This window comes from Scylla paramamosain, chromosome 6, assembly GCF_035594125.1.
Source record: "Scylla paramamosain isolate STU-SP2022 chromosome 6, ASM3559412v1, whole genome shotgun sequence".
In the NCBI taxonomy this organism is placed as follows: domain Eukaryota; kingdom Metazoa; phylum Arthropoda; class Malacostraca; order Decapoda; family Portunidae; genus Scylla; species Scylla paramamosain.
Window position 1 is genome coordinate 20,614,900 of NC_087156.1, and position 25,071 is coordinate 20,639,970.

The 25,071-nt window shown below is 38.5% G+C and overlaps 1 protein-coding gene across 8 annotated transcripts in view; it reads left to right on the plus strand.

Annotated features, from left to right (window-relative positions):
• The window catches only part of LOC135101365 (ral GTPase-activating protein subunit beta-like), a 44,647-nt gene that overhangs the window by 8,265 nt on the left and 11,311 nt on the right, over positions 1-25,071 (plus strand). For 3 of the 8 annotated variants that reach the window (XM_064005247.1, XM_064005252.1, XM_064005248.1), the window contains 23 exons: positions 2,473-2,556; positions 2,681-2,857; positions 4,113-4,199; positions 4,701-4,829; positions 4,953-5,133; positions 8,608-8,761; positions 8,951-9,178; positions 9,286-9,421; positions 9,733-9,837; positions 10,468-10,605; positions 10,876-10,929; positions 11,345-11,485; positions 11,844-11,929; positions 12,122-12,262; positions 12,482-12,589; positions 13,116-13,314; positions 19,284-19,512; positions 21,033-21,129; positions 21,256-21,414; positions 22,322-22,492; positions 23,480-23,615; positions 23,708-23,863; positions 24,920-25,059. In XM_064005247.1, the coding sequence (XP_063861317.1) occupies positions 2,473-2,556; positions 2,681-2,857; positions 4,113-4,199; positions 4,701-4,829; positions 4,953-5,133; positions 8,608-8,761; positions 8,951-9,178; positions 9,286-9,421; positions 9,733-9,837; positions 10,468-10,605; positions 10,876-10,929; positions 11,345-11,485; positions 11,844-11,929; positions 12,122-12,262; positions 12,482-12,589; positions 13,116-13,314; positions 19,284-19,512; positions 21,033-21,129; positions 21,256-21,414; positions 22,322-22,492; positions 23,480-23,615; positions 23,708-23,863; positions 24,920-25,059 (3,236 nt within the window). The remainder of the gene's footprint in view (positions 1-2,472; positions 2,557-2,680; positions 2,858-4,112; positions 4,200-4,700; positions 4,830-4,952; positions 5,134-8,607; positions 8,762-8,950; positions 9,179-9,285; positions 9,422-9,732; positions 9,838-10,467; positions 10,606-10,875; positions 10,930-11,344; positions 11,486-11,843; positions 11,930-12,121; positions 12,263-12,481; positions 12,590-13,115; positions 13,315-19,283; positions 19,513-21,032; positions 21,130-21,255; positions 21,415-22,321; positions 22,493-23,479; positions 23,616-23,707; positions 23,864-24,919; positions 25,060-25,071) is intronic. The other 5 variants (XM_064005250.1, XM_064005254.1, XM_064005249.1 and 2 more) reach the window with 4 other exon arrangements.

Here is a 25,071-nt window from a genome sequence, read left to right on the forward strand (position 1 = left end):
ATTTAGGAGAAGAACAGCAACCGTCTACCACAGCAGCAATTGAACGATCAGAAAGGAAACTTGAGATGGAGTTACAGAGAGAAGGATAGAAGCCGTAGGAGGGTAGTTTGGATATCAAAGCTTTGTGCCAGACTCTATCAAAAGCTTTTGATATGTGCAAGGCAACAGCAAAAGTTTCACCAAAATCTTTAAAAGAGGATGACCAAGACTCAGTAAGGAAAGCCAGAAGATCACCAGTAGAGCGGCCTTGACGGAACCCATACTGACGATCAGATAGAAGGTTGTGAAGTGATAGATGTTTAAGAATCTTTCTGTTGAGGATAGATGTAAAAACTATACATAGTCAGGAAATTAAAGCAATAGGACGGTAGTTTGAGGGATTAGAACGGCCACCCTTTTTAGGAACAAGCTGAATGTAGGCAAACTTCCAGCAAGAAGGAAAGGTAGATGTTGACAGACAGAGCTGAAAGACTTTGACTAGGCAAGGTGCAAACATGGAGGCACAGTTTCGGAGAACAATAGGAGGGACCCCATCAGGTCCATAAGCCTTCCGAGGGTTTAGGCCAGCAAGGGCATGGAAAACATCATTGCGAAGAATTTTAATACGTGGCATGAAGTAGTCAGAGGGTGGAGGAGAGGGAGGAACAAGCCCAGAATCATCCAAGGTAGAGTTTTTAGCAAAGGTTTGAGCAAAGAGTTCAGCTTTAGAAATAGATGTGATAGCAGTGGTGCCATCTGGTTGAAATAAAGGAGGGAAAGAAGAAGAAGAAGAAGCAAAGTTATTGGAGATATTTTTGGCTAGATGCCAGAAGTCACGAGGGGAGTTAGATCTTAAAAGGTTTTGACACTTTCTGTTAATGAAGGAGTTTTTGGCTAGTTGGAGAAGACTTGGCATGGTTCTGGATAGAAATATAAAGTGCATTAGATTCTGGTGATGGAAGGCTTAAGTACCTTTTGTGGGCCACCTCTCTATCATGTATAGCACGAGAACAAGCTGTGTTAAACCAAGTTTTGGAAGGTTTAGGTCGAGAAAAAGAGTGAGGAATGTACGCCTCCATGCCAGACACTACCACCTCTGTTATGCACTCAGCACACAAAGACGGGTCTCTGACACGGAAGCACTAATCATCCCAGGGAAAATCAGCAAAATACCTCCTCAGGTCCCCCCCAACTAGCAGAGGCAAAACGTCAGAGGCACCTTCGCTTATGGGGATCCTGAGGAGGGATTGGAGCGATAGTACAAGATACAGATATGAGATTGTGATTGGAGGAGCCCAACGGAAAAGAAAGGTTGACAGCATAAGCAGAAGGATTAGAGGCCAGGAAAAGATCAAGAATGTTGGGCATATCTCCAAGACGGCCAGGAATACGAGTAGGGTGTTGCACCAATTGCTCTAGGTCATGGAGGATAGCAAAGTTGAAGGCTAGTTCACCAGGATGGTCAGTGAAGGGAGAGGAAAGCCAAAGCTGGTGGTGAACATTGAAGTCTCCAAGAATGGAGATCTCTGCAAAAGGGAAGAGGGCCAGAATGTGCTCCACTTTGAAAGTTAAGTAGTCAAAGAATTTCTTATAATCAGAGGAGTTAGGTGAGAGGTATACAGCCCAGATAAATTTAGTTTGAGAGTGACCCTGTAGTCGTAGCCAGATGGTGGAAAACTCGGAAGATTCAAGAGCGTGGGCACGAGAGCAGGCTAAGTCTTTGCGCACGTAAAAGCAACATCCAGCTTTGGATCGAAAATGAGGATAGACAAAGTAAGAGGGAACAAAAAAGGGGCTACTGTCAGTTGCCTCAGACACCTGAGTTTCAGTGAGGAAAAGAAGATGAGGTTTAGAAAAGGAGAGGTGGTGTTCTACAGACTGAAAATTACATCTTAGACCACGAATGTTGCAGAAGTTAATGAAGAAAAAGTTGAGGGGCGTGTCAAGACACTTAGAGTCGTCAACAGAAAGGCAGTCTGACCTGGGGACATTTATGGTCCCCTCCCCAGATGGGGACTCCAAGGCTGGTGTAGGAGTCACCATGATGATTTTGAAATTTTTGAGTGAAGGGTGTGTGTGTTATTAGATGCTTGTAGTTTTGTGTGGAGGAAGAGAGTTGTCTTTAGAGGGCAGGCTGTGACTGCCCCCTTGTGTTGTGAGACACAAAGGGAAATGTTCAGTGAGGTCACAGGTGGGTTTAATGATAAGTTCACAGCACCCCCTGAACAGTGCTTTAGACCTCACTGGGAGTAATTATCGTTTCAGCAGCTGTCTACTGCCTCCTCATGATAACTATTGCTTTCTAGGTTGTATTATACATCTTTATAGAATCTTTAGTTGCAAAATTTAGTGTACCAGGGATATTTTCCTCATATAGACTTCTGTCTGGTAAAGAATTATCATCTCTTCTCAATCCTTCACTCTGAAAGAAAGTATTTCATACATTAAACATTCACAAAATAAAACATATAACACGATACTTTTTGTCCGCAGCTGAGGATGACTTGAACATCATTCCCACTAATATGAGTAAGGACTGCATTGCTCAGGTCTGGTACCGCATTTTACACATAATTGGTAAGTCTCCTGAATGCAATGTAGAATCTTCATTATATTTTGGTATTTTATAGATATAGTATTGACTTTCTTTTAAGATTTTACAAATACTGAGGCTAATTATTTCTTCATTTGTCCTCCATAGGCAACCCTGTAGATTTGAGTCGTCATACAGTCATCAGCAAGACTCCAGCTTTCCTGAAATATGCCATTTCCTCTGCACTTGTGATTGAACCCAGCCAGCATCCCTGTCTCCAGATGTTGCCTTCAATCTTTCTAACTGCAATGAAGGGCATTTCAGGCTTAGTTGATGCTTTTCTGGGTAAGGAATTTTTAATCACTTTTTTTTTTTTTTTTTTTTTTTTTTTTTTTTTTTTTTTTTTTTTTACAGGTCTGGACATTAATTAAAAAAATTTGAAATTTCAATCTTAAAGTTTCTCTGATAATAGGGATATGTTTTTTCTTAAAGAGCAACCATTGTAGACATGTAAAATATTCTCAGGAGTTTTTAGGAATGGTGCATAGATGATAACCATATCTCACTTTTAATGGATTATCTTGTGTCATCTTTTGAAATAACCAAAGCCAAAATTTTCCAACAGGATGGTGCACCAGCTCATACTGCTAAATTCTAAGATAACTGTGAAGTCGACACCATAAAAGATTGGCTCAGTAATTTGTCAGATATTTATCCAGTAGAAAATTTATGGCCTGTAATTAAAGCTAAGTCACAAGACCATGACTGCACACCATCCAAGCTGGAAAAAGAGCTTTGCAAATGTTAGCCAGAATTCAAGCCTGAGACACTTCAAAATCTAGCTGACAGTGTACCAAAACATCTCAGAGAGATGCTCAAGAAACAAGAAAATTCAGTAAGATACTAAATACTGGATGGAGTTAGATTTTTTTTTTTTTTTTTTTTTTTTTTTTTTTTTATCTGACAGGAAGCGTGCAACCAAAAACAATTGGCACAGAAATTTTTTGCACAGACTGTATGTATGTACAATCTCTGCATAGGAGCTGAAACCTTTCATCTAGAGGACCTTTGTTCCTTGTGTCAACAGCAATTGCACCAAAAACATTTGTTATCTGGTTGAATTTTTTGACATACTTAGTAAATCATTCTCCTGGTCCTCACCGTGCAGAGTTTGGGTCCCACCATCTATGAAAATGAGTGGGTGCTTAATTTATGTCTTTAATGTTACAACATTGTATGCTTCTTCAGAACTCAAAATGGGTCTTAAACAGTTGAATTTAGGAAGATGTAATTTCTTGAAAGGATGGAGGAAGTGCTATCACCACAATTTATAGGCACACACAGTCAAGAGTAAGATTGTTTTTGAGTCTACTTGGTGAAGAATTGGTTGGCAGTGGTGGCAGCAAATCATTACTTAGGTTTTGGATACTAATGCTATGGGAATGGCAGCCTGGAGTAGCCTAATCTTTATTGATACCTTTAAATGAGCCACCAGTTTAAGCATGAAAATAATCTCAGTATTATATGGCTGGTAAGCAATACTCAAGTAAATACTACAATTATATATATTTAGATTTATCTTTTAATGTATCCTTATCAGGTGTTCCTAATACCTCACTGGATAACCTCAACCAAAAGGGACGACAGATCTCACCATCATCTGTGTCACTGTCATCAGAAAGCAAAGGTGATTAGTTGACATAATTTGTGACAGTAGGTCCCTCATATGTAAGAAAATTCCAAAAAACACCTAAGTGCCCTTTTTCCAATCCATGCCTCTTAGTAGTGTTACCTAAAGTAGTGAAGTCATGTGTTTTGCACAGAAAAGCAATGTCAGACAATTACATCTGTTTATCACATCCTTACCTCTACATACTCTTTGTGGAGCTCTCTTATAAAGCAGCTCATTGGGCCATATATAATTCACATTAACTTTTGAAGTATAAAAGTGCAGGACTTTGTGATGTCATTACTTGAGACTATTGTTCAGGTGTTGCTTCATTATGTAATTTGAAGGGGTGCTTCTTTTAGCATTCACTTTAATAGCCAAATCTTCACACAGATGATAAAGGGCCTACTGTATTACAGTTTTTTTTTATACCATACTGTCATTGATGAGCACTGTGCACTATCTATGAAGTATCCTGTGAATGTATTATGTTTATTAATATATGATAATTTTGTGTAGATAATGCTGCTCGGTTGTTGGCAAATGGAAGACCCAAATGCAATAGTATCTTACATCTGTTTGGCCCATGGCTGTTTGAAGCTGCACTTATCAACTGTAATTTACAAGCCAGCCCTGGATCTCAACACAGTATGTATTACTTGTGGTGAGATATGATAATGTGAAATATGTAACACTATGCAGTATAACTTTGTTTATGACTTCATATTTTACATTGCATTGGAAAAACATTTCCACACTTGTTATGCACAGAGTCAGATGCAGGTGGAGGAGCAAGTTCTGGGGCTCGCAGGCCTGTGTCTGGGTTTGGTGGAGAGGTTGCCAAGAAGACCACTGATGCACCAGCATCTGGGGACCATTCTGAGCGTCTTACTAACCTGATGCCTCAGCACTTTCAGGGAGGCAGAGCTGAGGCCCTTGGTGCCCTGTGCAGGTATGTATGCACTTATACACTTTTTTTTTTTTTTTATGTAGGAAGGATACTGGCCAAGGGCAACAAAAATCTAATAAAAAAAAATGCCCACTCAAATGCCAGTCCCATAAAAGGGTCAAAGCAGTGGTCAAAAATTGGTGGATAAGTGTCTTGAAACCTCCCTCTTGAAGGAATTCAAGTCATAGGAAGGTGGAAATACAGAAGAAGGCAGGGAGTTCCAGAGTTTACCAGAGAAAGGGATGAATGATTGAGAATACTGGTTAACTCTTGCGTTAGAGAGGTGGACAGAATAGGGGTGAGAGAAAGAAGAAAGTCTTGTGCAGCGAGGCCGCGGAAGGAGGGGAGGCATGCAGTTAGCAAGATCAGAAGAGCAGTTGGCATGAAAATAGCGGTAGAAGACAGCTAGATATGCAACATTGCGGCGGTGAGAGAGGGGCTGAAGACAGTCAGTTAGAGGAGAGGAGTTGATGAGACGAAAAGCTTTTGATTCCACCCTGTCTAGAAGAGCAGTATGAGTGGAACCCCCCCAGACATGTGAAGCATACTCCATACATGGACGGATAAGGCCCTTGTACAGAGTTAGCAGCTGGGGGGGTGAGAAAAACTGGCGGAGACGTCTCAGAACACCTAACTTCATAGAAGCTGTTTTAGCTAGAGATGAGATGTGAAGTTTCCAGTTCAGATTATAAGTAAAGGACAGACCGAGGATGTTCAGTGTAGAAGAGGGGGACAGTTGAGTGTCATTGAAGAAGAGGGGATAGTTGTCTGGAAGATTGTGTCGAGTTGATAGATGGAGGAATTGAGTTTTTGAGGCATTGAACAATACCAAGTTTGCTCTGCCCCAATCAGAAATTTTAGAAAGATCAGAAGTCAGGCGTTCTGTGGCTTCCCTGCGTGATATGTTTAACTCCTGAAGGGTTGGACGTCTATGAAAAGACGTGGAAAAGTGCAGGGTGGTATCATCAGCATAGGAGTGGATAGGACAAGAAGTTTCGTTTAGAAGATCATTAATGAATAATAAGAAGAGAGTGGGTGACAGGACAGAACCCTGAGGAACACCACTGTTAATAGATTTAGGAGAAGAACAGTGACCGTCTACCACAGCAGCAATAGAACGGTCAGAAAGGAAACTTGAGATGAAGTTACAGAGAGAAGGATAGAAACCGTAGGAGGGTAGTTTGGAAATCAAAGCTTTGTGCCAGACTCTATCAAAGGCTTTTGATATGTCCAAGGCAACAGCAAAAGTTTCACCAAAGTCTCTAAAAGAGGATGACCAAGACTCAGTAAGGAAAGCCAGAAGATCACCAGTACAGCGGCCTTGACGGAACCCATACTGGCGATCAGATAGAAGGTTGTGAAGTGATAGATGTTTAAGAATCTTCCTGTTGAGGATAGATTCAAAAACTTTAGATAAGCAGGAAATTAAAGCAATAGGACGGTAGTTTGAGGGATTAGAGCGGTCACCCTTTTTAGGAACAGGTTGAATGTAGGCAAACTTCCAGCAAGAAGGAAAGGTAGATGTTGACAGACAGAGCTGATAGAGTTTGACTAGGCAAGGTGCAAGCACGGAGGCACAGTTTCGGAGAACAATAGGAGGGACCCCATCAGGTCCATAAGCCTTCCGAGGGTTTAGGCCAGCGAGGGCATGGAAAACATCATTGCAAAGAATTTTAATATGTGGCATGAAGTAGTCAGAGGGTGGAGGAGAGGGAGGAACAAGCCCAGAATCGTCCAAGGTAGAGTTTTTAGCAATGGTTTGAGCAAAGAGTTCAGCTTTAGAAATAGATGTGATAGCAGTGGTGCCATCTGGTTGAAGTAGGGGAGGGAAAGAAGAAGAAGCAAAGTTATTGGAGATATTTTTGGCTAGATGCCAGAAATCACGAGGGGAGTTAGATCTTGAAAGGTTTTGACATTTTCTGTTAATGAAGGAGTTTTTGGCTAGTTGGAGAACAGACTTGGCATGGTTCCGGGCAGAAATATAAAGTGCATGAGATTCTGGTGATGGAAGGCTTAAGTACCTTTTGTGGGCCACCTCTCTATCATGTATAGCACGAGAACAAGCTGTGTTAAACCAAGGTTTAGAAGGTTTAGGACGAGAAAAAGAGTGAGGAATGTACGCCTCCATGCCAGACACTATCACCTCTGTTATGCGCTCAGCACACAAAGACGGGTCTCTGACATGGAAGCAGTAGTCATTCCAAGGAAAATCAGCAAAATACCTCCTCAGGTCCCCCCAACTAGCAGAGGCAAAACGCCAGAGGCACCTTCGTTTAGGGGGATCCTGAGGAGGGATTAGAGTGATAGGACAAGATAAAGATATGAGATTGTGATCGGAGGAGCCCAACGGAGAAGAAAGGGTGACAGCATAAGCAGAAGGATTAGAGGTCAGGAAAAGGTCAAGAATGTTGGGCGTATCTCCAAGACGGTCAGGAATACGAGTAGGGTGTTGCACCAATTGCTCTAGGTCATGGAGGATAGCAAAGTTGTAGGCTAGTTCACCAGGATGGTCAGTGAAGGGAGAGAAAAGCCAAAGCTGGTGGTGAACATTGAAGTCTCCAAGAATGGAGATCTCTGCAAAAGGGAAGAGGGTCAGAATGTGCTCCACTTTGGAAGTTAAGTAGTCAAAGAATTTCTTATAGTCAGAGGAGTTAGGAGAGAGGTATACAGCACAGATAAATTTAGTATGAGAATGACTCTGTAGTCGTAGCCAGATGGTGGAAAACTCGGAAGATTCAAGAGCGTGGGCACGAGAGCAGGTTAAGTCATTGCGCACATAAACGCAGCATCCAGCTTTGGATCGAAAATGAGGATAGAGAAAGTAGGAGGGAACAGAAAAGGGGCTACTGTCAGTTGCCTCAGACACCTGAGTTTCAGTGAGGAAAAGAAGATGAGGTTTAGAAGAGGAGAGGTGGTGTTCTACAGATTGAAAATTAGATCTTAGACCGCGAATGTTGCAGAAGTTAATGAAGAAAAAGTTGAGGGGGGTGTCAAGACACTTAGGGTCATCGACGGAAAGGCAGTCCGACCTGGGGACATTTATGGTCCCCTCCCCAGATGGGGACTCCGAGGCTGGTGTAGGAGTCGCCATGATTTTAAAATTTTTGAGTGAAGGGTGTGTGTGTTATTAGGTGCTTGTAGTTTTGTGTGGAGGAAGAGAGTTGTCTTTAGAGGGCAGGCTGTGACTACCCCCTTGTGTTGTGAGACACAAAGGGAAACGTTCAGTGAGGTCACAGCTGGGTTTAATGATAAGTTCACAGCACCCCCTGAACAGTGCTTTAGACCTCACTGGGAGTAATTATCGTTTTGGCAGGTAGATCCATTATAGGTTCTGTAGTTAATGTTCACAAACCTAGATGGATGCACATTGAAAGTGAATGTAAATACTACATGTATATAAATATAATTATCTACATATATCTAAAGTTAAAAATTACAAAATCATAATATGTATTGTAATACTTCATAATTTTCCAGGATATTTTGTTCCAAGAAAACGGGGGAAGAAATCTTGCCAGTATACCTGGCTAGATTCTACATTGCCCTCCATCAAGGACTGCGAGAGTCTGATACAGCCATCTTGTCTCCCCATGAGTCCAGTCAACCACCAACACAAAGATACAGCACAAAAGTCTGTATCTGAGGCAGCACAAAAGTCTTTATCAAAGGGAATTACATTTATTTTTCACAGCGTGGTGAAAACAGTGAAAATTTAATAGATTACCATCATACTTTCTTACTCTATAAACTGTATGTGCTAGATTAGATTGTAGTATTTTGATGAACGTCAAGTATCTGTGATCCTTTCTTACTTCTCCAGGCTGGAATGTGTAGTGAGACAGCAGCAAGTGTACTGGTGAATGGGGTGGACCTGTTTCGTTTGGACCTTCAGGGTGTAGTGAGCCTTGTCCCAAGTGTTTTGGGAGTACTAGAGTGTGTCCTGCCTGAGGGGGAGCTCAGCACACCTTTACAGCTCCCTGTCACCTTGCTTCGCCGTGCTGCCACCCACATCCTCCTTTCCATCCTGCCTCTCCCTCTTCACTTCCAGGTGTGTAGCAGGAGTAACACTTTAATAGCCTATCCAGCTTTTATGGTATGTTTGATCAGTATATTTAGGGTCATGGGACATTACAATGTGTTTTCTTGATATTTCAGGGTCTCCAGGTGAAGGAAATAGGAAATAACAGTGGAGAACGACTGGCTTTGTCACATCTCCGACCCCAGCTAGTCAATCTCCTCACCAATGCATTACAAGTGGAGACTGACCCTTCTAACACACAAATGCTTCTTGGTATGGTGACTTTTTATCTCTTTATGCCACAAAATTTTCACTTTATTTATTTACTTTTTTTTTCCCCACCACCTTTTACTTTAAGATTTATGTAATAATATAAGTCAAGAATTATGTTTACTTTTACATTACCTATTAGTGAAGGGATATAGATACCCAGTTGACTATTATTTTGTAGTACCAGCAGACCAAGCAGCTAACCTTCAACTCAGGTGTTCTCATGTAAAGCTTGTCTGGTTTGCCACTGGGTAAAGGTGTGTAGCAATAAAGAAATACCTGTGCTCCTAATAGTTGTAAAATATCAATTGCAGGTGGGCTGCTCTTCTGTGTTCAAGATGCAGCTCTCTGTGAAGTAATGGACTCCATATCACAGCACAATTTCTCAACAGATAGAGATCATAACATTATGTCCTCAGGTGAGTAAAGTCATACAGGTGGGAATATCAGGTTGGCAACACCTTTCATATAAATTTTCTAAAACATTATCAGTTATAGTGTTGGTGAAGCAACACCATTTGACTCCACCCACTTAAAGGTTTGTAAAGAATTGTGTATGTTCTTGCTTGACTTTTTCCAATTTCTTACTTTTTACATGCATTTTTTTTTTTTTTTTTTTTTCTCTTCATACTCCTGGATAATTGACCAGGAGTTTTGTCTGTTTTATTAGATCCAACATTTTTATAATATTCTTGTCAAATGTTGTAGTGGCTTGATTTTTATATAAATTCTAGCATTAATTACTGCAAATGCATTCATATTTGCTCTTGCCTACCAGTCTTGCTTTCTTTTTTATTAAATTATATTTACCAATTGCTTTGCTGAGTCCTGTATGCCTTATTTACAAGAACAAATGAAGGAACAGGTCTCTGGACTTTTTTCTGCATATTATGTAGCCTGATTTTTGCTCCAGTTGATAATGAGTGACTGAAGTGAAAGCATTTTCTCTTCTAGTGAGTCACCTATATTTTTTTTATTAAACATCTTTGTTTTTGTTTTGAAATTAATCTTTGAAGCTTGGGCTTATCCCTTCCCCATACACTCTGTAGGTGCCTCAGACACTGTTAGTTCGCATGGTGACTATAACAGTCTGCTGGATGAAGCCTGTGAGGTGCTGCCAGAAGGAGGCCTTGGACAGATGTCAGCCACAAGCTTTCCTTCCTCCTCCACAACCACCACAACACATGGTAAACATCTTGCCCTAGTAGTCCCCTAACCCACTGAATCCCGTAAGCACATGTCTTTGTAATAGATAGCTGCTTCTTTAATTTGTTTTTTAATGAAATCAGTGTATGCAGATTTCTGTGTTCTGAATTATTTCAGTTGTGTATTTTCTTCATTATTATGCCACTAAATTTATATTTACTTTTAATTGTAATTATGAAATTTATCATTCTTTTGAGTAATAGAAAGCATCTAAACATCAGCACTTATTCATTTTAAGAATTTTCTTACAGCAACCATGTTGACCACCACAGATGGTGAAGCTACACCAATTTTAGAAGATTCGGGTAAAGGAAACCATATGATTAATTTACTAACAACATAGCATTAACAGTGAATGCACTTAGAGTGATTAGTAATAAGCCAAAACTAATTATGATTAACTGCATGGTTTGTAATACAGTATATGTTCTCTCAAGATCACTAAGTGTATATTTATTTAGAAATTTTATCCTTTCAGATTCCATTGTGCTGCTCTTTACAAACAAAAATTTTCTCGAGGAAAAAAAATTACTTTTGATGGCAATATAAAAATATGAATATAAAGATCATGTCTTAACAGATTTAACTAATCTAGTAATCTAGACAGAAATAGAATTGACTGTGATCCACATACTCATGGCTTGTGAATCTAAATGTTTTGGGAAATATTGGACTGATATCAGAACTTTTCCTGTCATATAACAAGCCTACTTCCCACAGACTCTGCCCATGCCCTGTTTGTGCGCTCCATCTACCTGGTGTGCCACAGACTCATATCATCCTGGAAAAGTGATGTTAACGTATCTTTAGCCGGGTTGGAGCTCCTGTCTGGCTTGGCTCGACTGAGTATTGCTGAACAAGGTTTGTAGGAACATTCTAATAAGGGATGTGATTCTTTTTTCACATCAGATATTGATTTTCAAGTGGAATGTTAAAGCTTATAAAGAATATGGGGAAAGAAGAATAAGTTTTAAAGAGAAATTGAAAGGTACATTGTAGTGATGATTATGAAAGCCAGATTTCACATTTACATGGATTAACCTTAGTCATCTAATCTCATCTCAACAAGCTGCAGGTTGCTTGTCACATTCTTCAGTACTATTAGTATTAGTAATAATCCTTGCTTATTGTATTATTAATGATAGATATGCCATACATATATTGAACAGTAGTAATTTATTTTTATATTGAATTAATAACTGTTTGTTATGTTCCCTAGATGGCTTAGAGTGTAAGCGAGCTGTAAAGTGGCTATGTGACTACATAGCCTCCCAGTGTTACAGACCACCTCGGGCACACTCCAAGGTGCGTGATTGAGGTTGTGTTGAGTATTTGCTTATATGCACCATATTGTATTAGATTTTTGTGGTCAATAAACCTATCTATGTATCTATGTTAATCATTTATCATTTTTGTGTATGTTCTTTCATTATTATAACAAAGTGGAGGGCTGTATATCACCAAGTCTAGTTTTATTAATTGTACTTGACTTTGCAGGACCTGCACTCAACAATAGTTGCTGCTTTTCACTGTGCAAGTGTTTGGCTTGTTGCTCACCCCTACCTGCTGCAGGACAAAGAGTGTCTGGCAACAGTGCTGGAGGTTGTGGAGTTAGGCATCTCAGGATCTAAGTCACAGGTGAATATTGTCACAGATCATGGTAAAAAGTGAAAAACATTGTGTAATTCCTTGTCTCTTGAGAATGGATCTAAGTCACGGGTGAATATTGTCATAGATCATGGTGAAAAGTTAAAATATTATGTAATCCCTCATCTCTTGAGAATGGTTCACTATATTTTATTGTAGCCATAGTATGAAGAGAAAACACTTTAGAATTTTTTCAATTTGTGTTCCTAGGTAAAATCAAGTGATGCTCCACGCCTGAAGCACGAAAAAGAGCTGAAACCTGCCAGCATGCGAGTGAGAGATGCTGCTGAAGCATTGCTGTCCTGTGTATTGTCTCAGGTAAGTAATAAGTAATATATGAACCCTTCATTTAGCCAGACATTATTATATATGTTTTTCAGAGTCCAGTCAAGCTGTTTACTTAGTACTTTACTTAGTACTTTACAAGATACTCTGCAGCTCTCAAAGCATTGCTTTTAACTATATAATCTATCATCACTGCTACACTTTTAGCTCACACACACCTCATCCATTATTTCCCTATTACCCTTTGATATATTGTGTTGTAGCACATCCCATGGCTTTCATTTCAGAAGTTATTCACAACAGTAACTTGATGACATGAAAGCTGTATCCCTTGGGACAATAATGGCTGTCATGAGTAGACCTTGCATCTTTAGATCTTGTCATGAATCAGCATTCACTGTTTCATTCTTGCTCTTACAGATTTTGTGGCTTACAGGATTGCTCATTTGATTTATTATTAGCTTATCTGTAGGGAAAAGTTACTTGTTTGAGTAGATATTGGTGTAAATTTTACATTTCAACATTCATTGTAAGTTATGACTCACATCATAATTTCCAGGTTGGCACATTTCCTTCTGTGTGTGGAGCTGAATCCCTGTCTTCTCTGCTGGATGAGATGACACTATTGAGGCATTGCAATACCTGGGGAGGCTCAGACCAGCTCACCCGTGACTCAGCAGCTCAGCACTTCAGATATTTTGTGGCCCAAAACTCCATAATGCTTGCCCTTCTGGAGCAACCTCTCGGCAATCACCAAGGTACGTATACTCATCCTTGAAATTTGTAAGGCTTGTGGATGTGAATAGGCTGGAGATCAGGAGTATTTCACATGATGAATAGAATATTTACAGAAAAACTGTACTTTTTTTTACCATCATAAACATCATTGTCATACCTTCATTTATATCACAAAACAAGCTTACAGTTTACTTAATATTTCTTATTTAGTAAATGATAGACACATTAATGATGTGCATTATGATCTCTACCTGGACTTTCAACACCATATTTAAATAGAATCTTTACCATAACTAAACATGTCACTTGCCTTCACAGGATAAAGATAGATTGTTAGTCATCTTTTTATTTATTATGACTGCTTAGTTGTATATATCTACAGTATTCCACCACTTTTCATGGGGATTACATTCCAGGCCTCTCCATGAATAGCAAAAATCTGTGAATCCTGGACGCTACTCTTACAAGGCTCAGAAATACAGTAAAATCCCTCTTATCCGGCATCAACGGGACCGCTGACATGCCGGATACTTGAATAGAAGTGAAATTATGTCCACAGTCACCACCCTACACTCATGCATCTTACCATAACAAAGATCAGCTGATCTTAATCAGCAGCTGATCTGATCAGTTGCTTAAGTGTAAGCACAACACGCTTCCTCTTTTCTTCAACTTTAGGCATGATGAAGGCGTCAGGCGATAAACAGTGCACACGCGGGACTGAGTCACTGAGTAAACACAGTGCAGTGGGCCGCAGGTAGCACGAAACAGTGCGCTCTGGTGGCGAGGGGACAAAGTATGCCTCGCGCGGGAATTTTAATCGATTTTATGAGTACACATTGATTTTTTATTGATTTTAAGGCTCGGGGAAAAATGTGCCAGATACTTGAAGCTGCCAGATACTCGAATGCTGGATGAGAGGGATTTTACTGTACCCATGTTTATAGTTTAAACCATAAAATATACATCTAACTTATTAAGCATAAGATAAAGGCAAGCTTCATTGAACTCATTGTGGCAAACTCAGCAGAGGAACACACACACATAGCAGTCAGCTGACCTTCCTATTCTTGTGACCACAACTTGCCAACCACAAGAGAAAATAACCAACATTTCTATCAGATAATAGGGATATGTTCTTTACTTAAAGAAGAACTATTGTACACATATAAAATATTCTTTTCCAAATTCTTAGCAGTGGTGTGTACATAATAATCATATTTCACTTTTTAAAACAAATCAAGACACTAAAAAAACTCATTCAGTCAATTGATGTATTTTTTATATCAATATTCTTCTTTTACTCTTCATTATTTAATCATCTGGGCCCATATACACAAAAAGCCTTAAAAGACTTTTAAATTTACTCCCAGCTAAAAGTAAATGCTAAAAGTGTATACAAGAAACCATAAAAGTTTTCTTAAGTCACTTTTAACCAAGAGTAAATGTAAAATCTAAATTCACTATACAGTGGTACCTCGGTATACGTCCTTAATCTGTTCCAGACCCTTGGACTTACACCAAACAGGACATGTACCAAATAAATTTTTCCCATAAGAAATAAAGGAAAATGATTAAAAATTTGAAAAAAAAAATCATATTGTTATTGGCATATTATACAGTACATTGATGGGGTTGTATAAAATCTTTTAAACACTGCTTGATACTAAAATACATGGTAAGTACAAAAGCAATGAGATGAAATAAATGAAAATTTAATCTCACTCTATCTTGCAGAGAAGAGTTTAGTGCCTATTAGGAAGGTGCTGAGAAGGATGATGTTATTGTTTGAAAAGAGAGTCATTAACTTTCTTAAAATTCATAGTTAATGAATTTACTAAAAATCACATGAAAATTCACAGTTAAGCACGGGTTGTTAACTGAATGGTAGCAACGGGTGTGGGCAATCGTGACTTTGCCTCAAGAGAGATAAACAAGGGTACCACATGGTTTCATGACTCATTTTGACTCATACAAGTTCCAGCACATGATTTGTATGCCAAGCAAATGTCGCATATCAGGCAAATCTTTTCATGTCCAAACAGGACATATACCAAGTTGGACTTGCTCCAAAGCAGACGTATACAAAGGTACATAAATAAAAGTATTTAATGTTTATTTATATTTAACTTTTTGATAAAAAAGAATGGGAGTATTGACATATTTTATGTGTTTAATAATGTACATGAGGTGAGTTCAGACTCCAGGAACTCAACCCAGTGATGTCAACTCAGTGGTGGGGGCAGCCTGGCCAAACCAAGGAAAGAGAGAGACAGCTGTCAGGCTAATTGAATGGCAGACTGTGTAGTTTCTGCTTAGTGCAAAATTATTTTCAAAATTCTGCTTATCCTTGCAAACAGCTGTGAGGATGGCTGAGTTAGGCTGAATGCAATTAGATTTATTAAATTTCACTTACTCCCTGAAAGCAGCTGTGAGATTGAGATGACTTGGTTAAGTTGGGTTGAATTCAGAAGGATTTGTTAAATTGTACTTACTCCCAGCAAGGGAGTTTGGGGTGTGTGGGTGAGGTTTAATTCTAATTACTTGGACTGTGTGGTGACAGGTAAAGTTAGTTTGAGTGCAGAAAAGGAGCTGAGATGACTGGGTTGGGTTATGTTAGGTGTTGGATTAATTTATTATCTACCGCAATAACACACACACACACACACACACACACACACACACACACACACACACACACACACACACACACAAATTTGGTAAAACACAATTTAAAATAGAAACAGAAACAGAAAGTGTCAAAATCTTTCAAGATCTAACTCCCCCCGTGACTTCTGGCATCTAGCCAAAAATATCTCCAATAACTTTGCTTCTTCATTAATGATCTTCTAAACAAAACTTCTCGTCCTATCCACTCCTACGCTGATGATACCACCCTGCACTTTTCCACGTCTTTTCATAGATGCCCAACCCTTCGGGAAATAAACATTTCACGTAGGGAAGCTACAGAATGCCTGACTTCTGATCTTTCTAAAATTTCTGATTGGGGCAGAACAAATCTGGTATTGTTCAGTGCCTCAAAAACCCAATTTCTCCATCTATCAACTCAACACAACCTTCCAGACAACTATCCGCTCTTCTTCAATGACACTCAACTGTGCCCCTCTTCTACGCTGAACATCCTCGGTCTGTCCTTTACTTATAATCTGAACTGGAAACTTCACATCTCATCTCTACCTAAAACAGCTTCTATGAAGATAGGCGTTCTGAGACATAAGTTTTTCTCACTCGGTACAAGGGCCTTATCCATCCGTGTATGGAGTATGCTTCACATGTCTTGGGGGGGGGTTCTACTCATACCACTCTTCTAGACAGGGTGAAATCAAAATTTTTTTGTCTCACCAACTCCTCTCCTCTAACTGACTGTCTTCAGCTTCTCTCTCATTGCTGCAATGTTGCATCTCTAGCTGTCTTCTACCACTATTTTCATGGTAACTGCTCTTCTGATCTTGCTAACTGCATGCCTCCCCTCCTCCCACAGCCTCACTGCACAAGACTTTCTTCTTTCTCTCGTCCCTATTCTGTCCACCTCTCTAATGCAAGAGTTAACCAGTATTCTCAATCATTCATCCCTTTCTTTGGTAAACTCTGGAACTTCCTGCCTGCTTCTGTATTTCCACCTTCCTATGACTTGAATTCCTTCAAGAGCGAGGTTTCAAGAAACTTATCCTTCAATTTTTGACTACTGCTTTGGACCCTTTTCTGGGACTGGCATCTCAGTGGGCTTTTTTTTTTTATTGGATTTTTGTTGCCCTTGGCCAGTGTCCCTCCTACATAAAAAAAAAAAAAAATATCGCCATCATGACCTACAATTGTATTCCACTGTTAATTTTATTTCATGCTTTATTTACATATTCTGCCTCCAAATCTCTAGATTCAGTAATTCTTATATGTGTGCCATCAGTAACACTGATGACAATAGGGAATCCTATAGCTTTCATAATGTGTTTCTGTCTTATCTTAATATCTATCAGAGAGAGAGAGAGAGAGAGAGAGAATAAATCTGAAGATGCCTTGTGGTGCATAAGCCTCAAGGGTTTTGGCTGATGGTTGGCTGCTGTGTACCAAAGTTATGACTTTTATCTCATCTTACTCCCCACAGTGCAACTCCCTAGTGCATCCCTCACAAGGTCAATTACATATAGAATGTCACCAAGGGCAGGCAGAACTCTCTCGATCAGCTAAGCATCAATCACTTCACTTTCATAGAACACCTCTCCTTTGCTGAAAAGTGAGGTGTTGGGCTGTCATCCTGCTACCTAAAAGTCATTTGAGGCACATTAGAAGTACCCCTCACCACTCATAGCTGTTAAAAGACTTTTAGGTCTTAAAAGTGATTATGTATTACTTTTAAGGAATTTTTAGCAGTAAAAGTAAAACTGGTCACTAAAAGTACTTTTAGCGTGCTAAAAATGTTTATTTATACAGGCCCTGTAATCTTAGAGGAAAATCTTTAATTGCAGAAATTTAAATTATTTTTTACAGGTTTTGAACCTTAATTTTAAAAAAGTGGAAAAATGTTCAGTATCAGAATGTCTATCTGATAATAGGGATATGTTCTTTACTTAAAGAAGAAGCATTGCGGATGTGTAAAATATTCTTTTCATGTTCTTAGAAGTGGTGTGTACAAAATTACCACATTTCACTTTTTAAGGTAAATTAGGACACTAAAAAGCACTTTCTTTAAATGATATACAGTGGAACTGCAGTTCTCAAATTTAATTTGTTCTTGAAAACCATTCAAAATCTGAAACTATTTTCCTCATAGGAATCAGTGTAAAATGGACTAATCTGTTCCTGGACACCCATCCACCCTGTCTTAGCAGCTTATGACAGACACTCCCACTGCCAAGATGGCATCTTGGCAGAAAATTCTGCAAAATCTTGACCACCAACATGTTGGTTATTTTCTCTTGAGGTTGGCAAGTTGTGGTCACAAGAAGAAGAAGATCAGCTGATCACTCCAGTAGTTTGCCATCTTTGTGTTCTTCTGCTGAATCTGCTACAATGAGTTCAATGAAGTTTGCTTTTAATATTACCTTGCCTATCATTTCATGATCTGAGGTTGAGGTTAGGTTTAATAAACCAGTGTGGGCCCTCGAGATGGCTTGCCACCACAAAATAAGATGTTACTTTGGAGTTCTATCTTTGCAAAAAAAGTTTTTTTCTCTCCCCATCCACAAATATGTGAACCTGTGGATCCCAAACCGTGAATAGGCGGGAAACACTATTATTATAAAAGGCACTCCTGTTTTTTGCTATTCATAGGTTCCTCTGAACTGTCATTTCCTTTGCATTTTTCTTTTTCAGCTTTCTTTTGTTGCATATTGTAGTAATTGTAATAAAGAAAATTTATGCTATGTATATTTAGAATGACTTGTAAGTATATTTATTTATTTTTTTAATTCTCAAAAATTTCCTCTCCAAACAGCAAATATACAACCATGATGTGGGTTGTTCTCTTGATCCACTCCCATAATATCCTTTGATAAATTTTAATTGTTCTCCCATCAGTTGATCATTGTACTGATATTTTAACATTAAGTGAAGTTCCAAATATTCTTACAGACAGACTAATATGAAGATTAGACGGGTTTATGGATGGGGATGATAGGTGGAAATAGGTAGATATATTTCATACAGGGACTGCCACGTGTAAGCCTGGTCGCTTCTTGCAGCTTCTCTTATTTCTTATGTTCTTGTTTTCTTATGAAGTATGTTTTAGAATTTGCAAATTCTTTTATTTATCTGTTTTATGTTTTTGCTTGTTGATATACCAAACTACAAGTTTATTTTGAAATTCTATAAACTAGAATATTTCTTATAATCATTACTAGTTATGAAGCATGATAAGTAGAATGACCTTCCTTTGGCAGAATCTGTTGGCATAGGAAACTGGCATTCCCGGAAACATTTTCACTAATGTATGAATTGATTAAGAGGTAATGATCTGATACTAGAATGACAGTTTGCACCCTGCCAGACCCCCAGCCAACAGTGACAGCTCTGATAAGAGGACCATTTGGGAGGGTGGCTTGGACCATGCAGTTGAGACACCTTCCCAGACACAAATCTTCAGCCAAATTATACACAGTGAACCCTGGACGACCACTTCCCATGAATGATGTGGGAATAAAGCACAATGTGAAGCCAAAGTATTTTCCTGATAGCGTGGAGAGAATACCTCTCTGCAAAGCGTAAGTTGATAGTAACATACTTTCTTAGTACAGTGGAACCTCGGTTCTCAAACTTAATTCATTCTGAATGCCATTAAAAATCTAGAATGTTCGAAAACCAAAAATATTTTCCACATAAAAATCAATGTAAAATGGATCAATCCATTCCTGAACACGACCACTTCCCATGATTGATGTGGGAATAAAGCACAATGTGAAGCCAAAGTATTTTCCTGATAGCGTGGAGAGAATACCTCTCTGCAAAGCGCAAGTTGATAGGAACATACTGTCTTAGTACAGTGGAACCTCAGTTCTCAAACTTAATTCGTTCTGAATGCCATTAAAAATCCAAAATGTTCGAAAACCAAAAATATTTTCCACATAATCAATGTAAAATGGATTAATCCATTCCTGAACACATATCTACCCTGTCTTAGTGGCTTATGACAGATGCTCCCACTACCAATATGGCCACTCCATAACATCTCCAGCTCAGAAATTATTTATCTGTGTATTGAATGAACTTAGTGACATGGAATTCATCAGAAGGTATTGTTTAGACCATGCAGGTATTCTCTTTATCTCTGATTTAGTGAAGGAAACCTTGCAGAGTCACACAGAGAGGAGCAACTTACTTACCACCAAAATAAAGGTAATCATAACACTTAGATATCTTGCTGCTGAGAAAAAGTTGCTGGGAAAATGCAGATTTGCAGTAGTGATGGCATTGTGGGTCATCAAGAGAGCCACAGGTAGCTTGGGATTACTCATGAGTGGTGAAAAACTCTGTTTATATCGAGACTCTTCAATGGAATTACATTTAATTTATTTCAAAGATTTAATTACTGTCTTATCCATTGTGCTCTCCTGCAAATTCTTAAAAACGAAAGAAATATTTATAGAAACTATAAATTAGTAATAAGTGGTAGCTCTTGCTTTGTCTAAGTATTTGAAATGAAGTAACTTTGTTCAAGAACCAAATTATGATACAGCAACCGAAGCAATTATGAGTTCAAAATTTAGTTCAAAAGGGGAGGCATTTAGTAACCGAGGTTCCACTTTACAGTATAGTTATTCTTCTTTAGAGATTGGAATTAAGAATGTGTGTCTTTATGTTTTTGGTGTCAGTTAACTAAAAAGAATGACTAGTTATTTCTCATTGTGTCCTTGCTCCTTTTAAAAAAGATTAGAGTATCGTTTTTTTCTCCCTCTATTTTCTGCTTTCCTTTTGAATGTCATCTTGCCTGTGTGTGTATGAGGCTGTCTCGTGAAAATCTTTGTTCTTGTTCAGCATGATTTATCCCAATGAAGGAGTAATAGTTACAGAAAATGCTTGATGGGTCAGTTTTCATTTCAGTTCATAGGAATGTGTGTGTGTGTGTGTGTGTGTGTGTTATGATTAATTCACATTTTTGCCTTGGAATTTTAATTCATATGATTCTTCATATTGTCAGTATGAAATTAATAATAATTTGACAGTTATATTTGTGTATTATCAACATTATGTTATTTAATGTATTTATATAAAATGTTATTTGCAGAGACAAGTCTGTTCCATCTCTAGAGAGTGTCATTATGAATGAAGAGAAATCTACACTTGAACATGAGAAGCTTCTCCAGATATTGGACCATCAGGTGGTACTTGGCTAAAGTTATTTATTTACATAAAATGTATGAACATATTGCTTGAAAATTAGTCATGTGTGTCAATAACACTTGAATTTTTTTTAAATAAGAAGAAAATACTTATGTTCTGCCATCCAGATTGCATTTGAAGAGAATGTTCAGCGTCAGGTTGAGAGAGAAACCTCAGAGTACCCTGATGTGGAGACAGAGTGTGTTGCTCCTTCACTCTGCCACGAGTTCCAGACAGCACGCCTCCTCCTCTCCCACTTTGGCTTTTTGTCACTGGATGCTCTGCAGGTGGGTTATTTTTCTGACAGCAATAGACTGTTACACTTAAAATATAGAGAATAAAAAATGGTATTGATGCCTGCTGATCTCTTCCAGAAATGAGGGCTAGTGTTTTCAAACATACTATGTGCAATCTTTTTTTATCTAAGGATGGTCCTGAGTTATGGATCTCCTCATCCTTGTCCATTTTTTCTAATCTTGAGTGGTGGTGGGGATCCACATATGCAGTGTCATTTTATTTGCAGCTGGGTTTTTTTGTGGACACTAAGCTAAGCTCACCTGTGTATAACTCCAGTTGTGGAGAGTACTCTGAACTGCCTGGGCAGTAGGATAGTCTTGTCTGGGACTCTCTGGGATTTGTAGTTACGTCTCCTTAATGTAACCACTTGAAACAAATCTCTAATTTGTGTGGGCATCTCTAAGCCCTGTTGTGGGTGATGTAGAAAGCCATGGCACCTTAGTCATGATGGACCTGGGTGTGGGTAACAGTGGTGTGAGTTGATACTTGATGTGAATACTACATGCTTTGGCTATGGAGCATTGAGGTGTTTCCTCCCAACCAGCTGTTGAATACTGGTTATTGTTAATTTATCCACTGCATAAAGCTCTCTTATGTGGACTTAGTGTAGTCACAATTATCCCAATGTGTTCCCCAGCTGTCCTTCAGTATGGTGGTGGATTGTTGCCACTTAGAACCTAATCACAGTCATTCTCTTTGGGAAGAATTCATAGGAACAGGCATGAGATGTACATGTAGATGGACATGTAGATGCCTTCAGAAACTCAAACAGCTTGATTCTTTGTAAATGATGAACGCAGATTATACAAATTAATAATCTGTATAAGTAATTTACTTTCCAGTTTCATATTTTCAACATTTTTTTTTTATTTCATGTGATGTTTGGTATTCTTTCAGGAATCTGTTGAGTCAGCAGTGCCATCTCTGGTTGCCCTGGATTCCAGTATGGCAGGGTTTGCACGAGATCTTGAAATTCTTGACAACACCAACAACCGAACAGTAGACACTGCTCATGTGTTCTATGTACAGGCGGGTCAGACTGCTCCACTTGATATACTGTCTAATGTGGTAAGGTCTTATGTACATGTATTTTTAGGTCTGCCAAACTGCATCTTAGAGTATGTATTTTCTTTTTTTAATAACAATGGTAGTTATTGATATATTCATTAATTTACTAGTTATTTACTGTAAAAGATAAATAAAGGTTATATTTTGTATATCTCCTTTTGAAAGAAAGCTATATTTGTTATCTATGTATTTATTTGTTTATTCATTGGAGGATTTCTTTCAAATGAAAAAATCTCTTCTGATCTGAGATGTACAAGTAGAATTTCACATTACCTGTAGAGTCTAATAACGTATTTGAATTTACCATTTATTTTTCTTTATTTTCATATAAGTTGTTATTCATTAAACATGTGAGTTGGCATCTAAGGAAAGCAGACAGAATACAAAAAAAAAATATTGTGCAAAGAAAACTGACTCACCTAAGCTTCAGCTCACCCAGTCTTTTTTTTTTTTTTTTTTTTTTTTTTTAACAAAATTATTTTTAATCATACTGGCAATGTGCTGAAGTTTGGTCATGCATTTGATTGAACTTAGTATTGACCTGAGGTTGTTGCAGTTACAGTTGTTGCCTGCTTGAATCCCTTATAATAATAAGTTTAATGGCATAAGTCTTTTGAGTAAGTCAGGGGTTCTCAACCTTTTGCAAGCTGACCCTCCCAAAGCTGGTTCAATGTAGTTGAGGCCCCCCCCTCCTCCCTATGCCACCCACTTAACCCCCTCCCAACTATGCCACCATATATAGATAGATAGAATCAGACAGATAGATAGATAGATAGATAGATAGTCCTTGCTGCATCTTTTGTACTAATATCCAATGAGTCCATGATTTTCCATGATTTTTTCCCCTCCCTCCCCCCAAAAAAAAGAGTGTTCACAGCCCCCTGGTTGAGAACCACTGAATATTCATACCAAATTGTTGATCAAGAGTGTTAAAAGTTACAAAGCATGTGATCTGTGATGAACAGTTTGGCTCCATTATTGTTACAGGTGAGTTGTAGTTCTGTCCATCCTCACTTTATGGAGTTTCTCAATGGACTGGGATGGACTGTCAATGTCCACCAACACCCTGGCTGGACCGGCCATGTCTCCACTGCATTCTCAGTCACTCCGCAGTCACAGGAAGGTATGTCTTTTTATCACTGATTTTAATATTTACTTTATTTATATAACACTGAAAGAGTGTCTGCAGAATCAGTCTGTCTTTCTCCTCAACAGGGACCATTGACAGTAACCATGGAGGCAGTGGCTTCAGTGGAAAGACTCATGTACTGTATTGGTCAGATGCTCTCAGTGAAATGGCATTTGTTGTCCCTGCCCCCTCTCAAGGTCTGACAGCTTGCCATCCTTCGAGCTCTGGCAATATCAACACAGGTACTATTCAAGTATAGCATCTATCTGTATACCAGGCTAAGGTCTAAAGGGGATCATCTATATGAATTTTTGTTATTGGTGAAAGTGCTTGATATTTTCTACCCATTTTAGGTGAAATTTTTTTTTTCTTTTTCTTTTTTTTACACTGCAATAAGCCACTGACCTCACTGAGGTTTCAAGTCAATCATGCTTTAAGTCCAGTTTTCAGTTCATTCAATTATGGATTTTTCTCTTAATTTTCACGAATGATATTTTACTCACTTTCACACTAATTCAAAGAATATTTTTTCTCTCTCTCTCTCTCTCTCTCTCTCTCTCTCTCTCTCTCTCTCTCTCTCTCTCTCTCTCTCTCTCTCTCTCTCTCTCTCTCTCTCTCTCTCTCTCTCTCATAAAAGAGATCAGGAAGATAAAGATATTCAAGCAGAATTATAATGTTCTAATATTTCAGTCGAGAAAAATTTAGAACTTTATATATAAAAAAATGAGAAAATGTGGCATTTTCCTTCCACTAACATAATATTTACAGGAGCATATTAAAGCTACAACAAAATACTCTACTGATAATGGTGGATGTGTCAGTTACTAGCCAATGAAAATCAGAAATGAGGTTGCAGCTGTATATTCAATTATACATGCAAAACTATGAGGTTTTTTTTCAGGAACCAGTGTTAATATTCCCTCATTTGTGGGACCTGGTCCCCTTCCTTTATATTACATGGTATTGATGTTGGTTTTGAAAGAGCATTATTGGGCACCACTATATTAAGTTATTTATATATTTAGTATTATTAGTATTATATTAAGTTATATATATTTAGTAGTACTAGTATTATATTAAGTTACAATATTAGAGAAAATATTTTTGTCATTTGTTGTAACATTTTATTTTTTCATTAATTTTCTATTGGATGATCCCCTTAAATATGATTTTTTTTTTTTTATGTAAACATAATACCTCTTAGTCATCATATTTCTATTCTTTTTCCGTACATTCTTGGGTTTGTGTTGAAATTATAGCTTCATTACCAATTAGGGATGCTTGCTCTGTGATTCCAGTTGGTTTGGTGTTGGACTCATATGACAAGGCTGTAAGTGGTGGAGGTGGTGGTGGTTCTGGCAGTGAGCGCTCAGACTCCCTGCCTCCATGTGATGCAGACGTGGAGGGTAGCTCCTCCATCTCCTCACATGCTTCACAGGTGGGTGGCTCT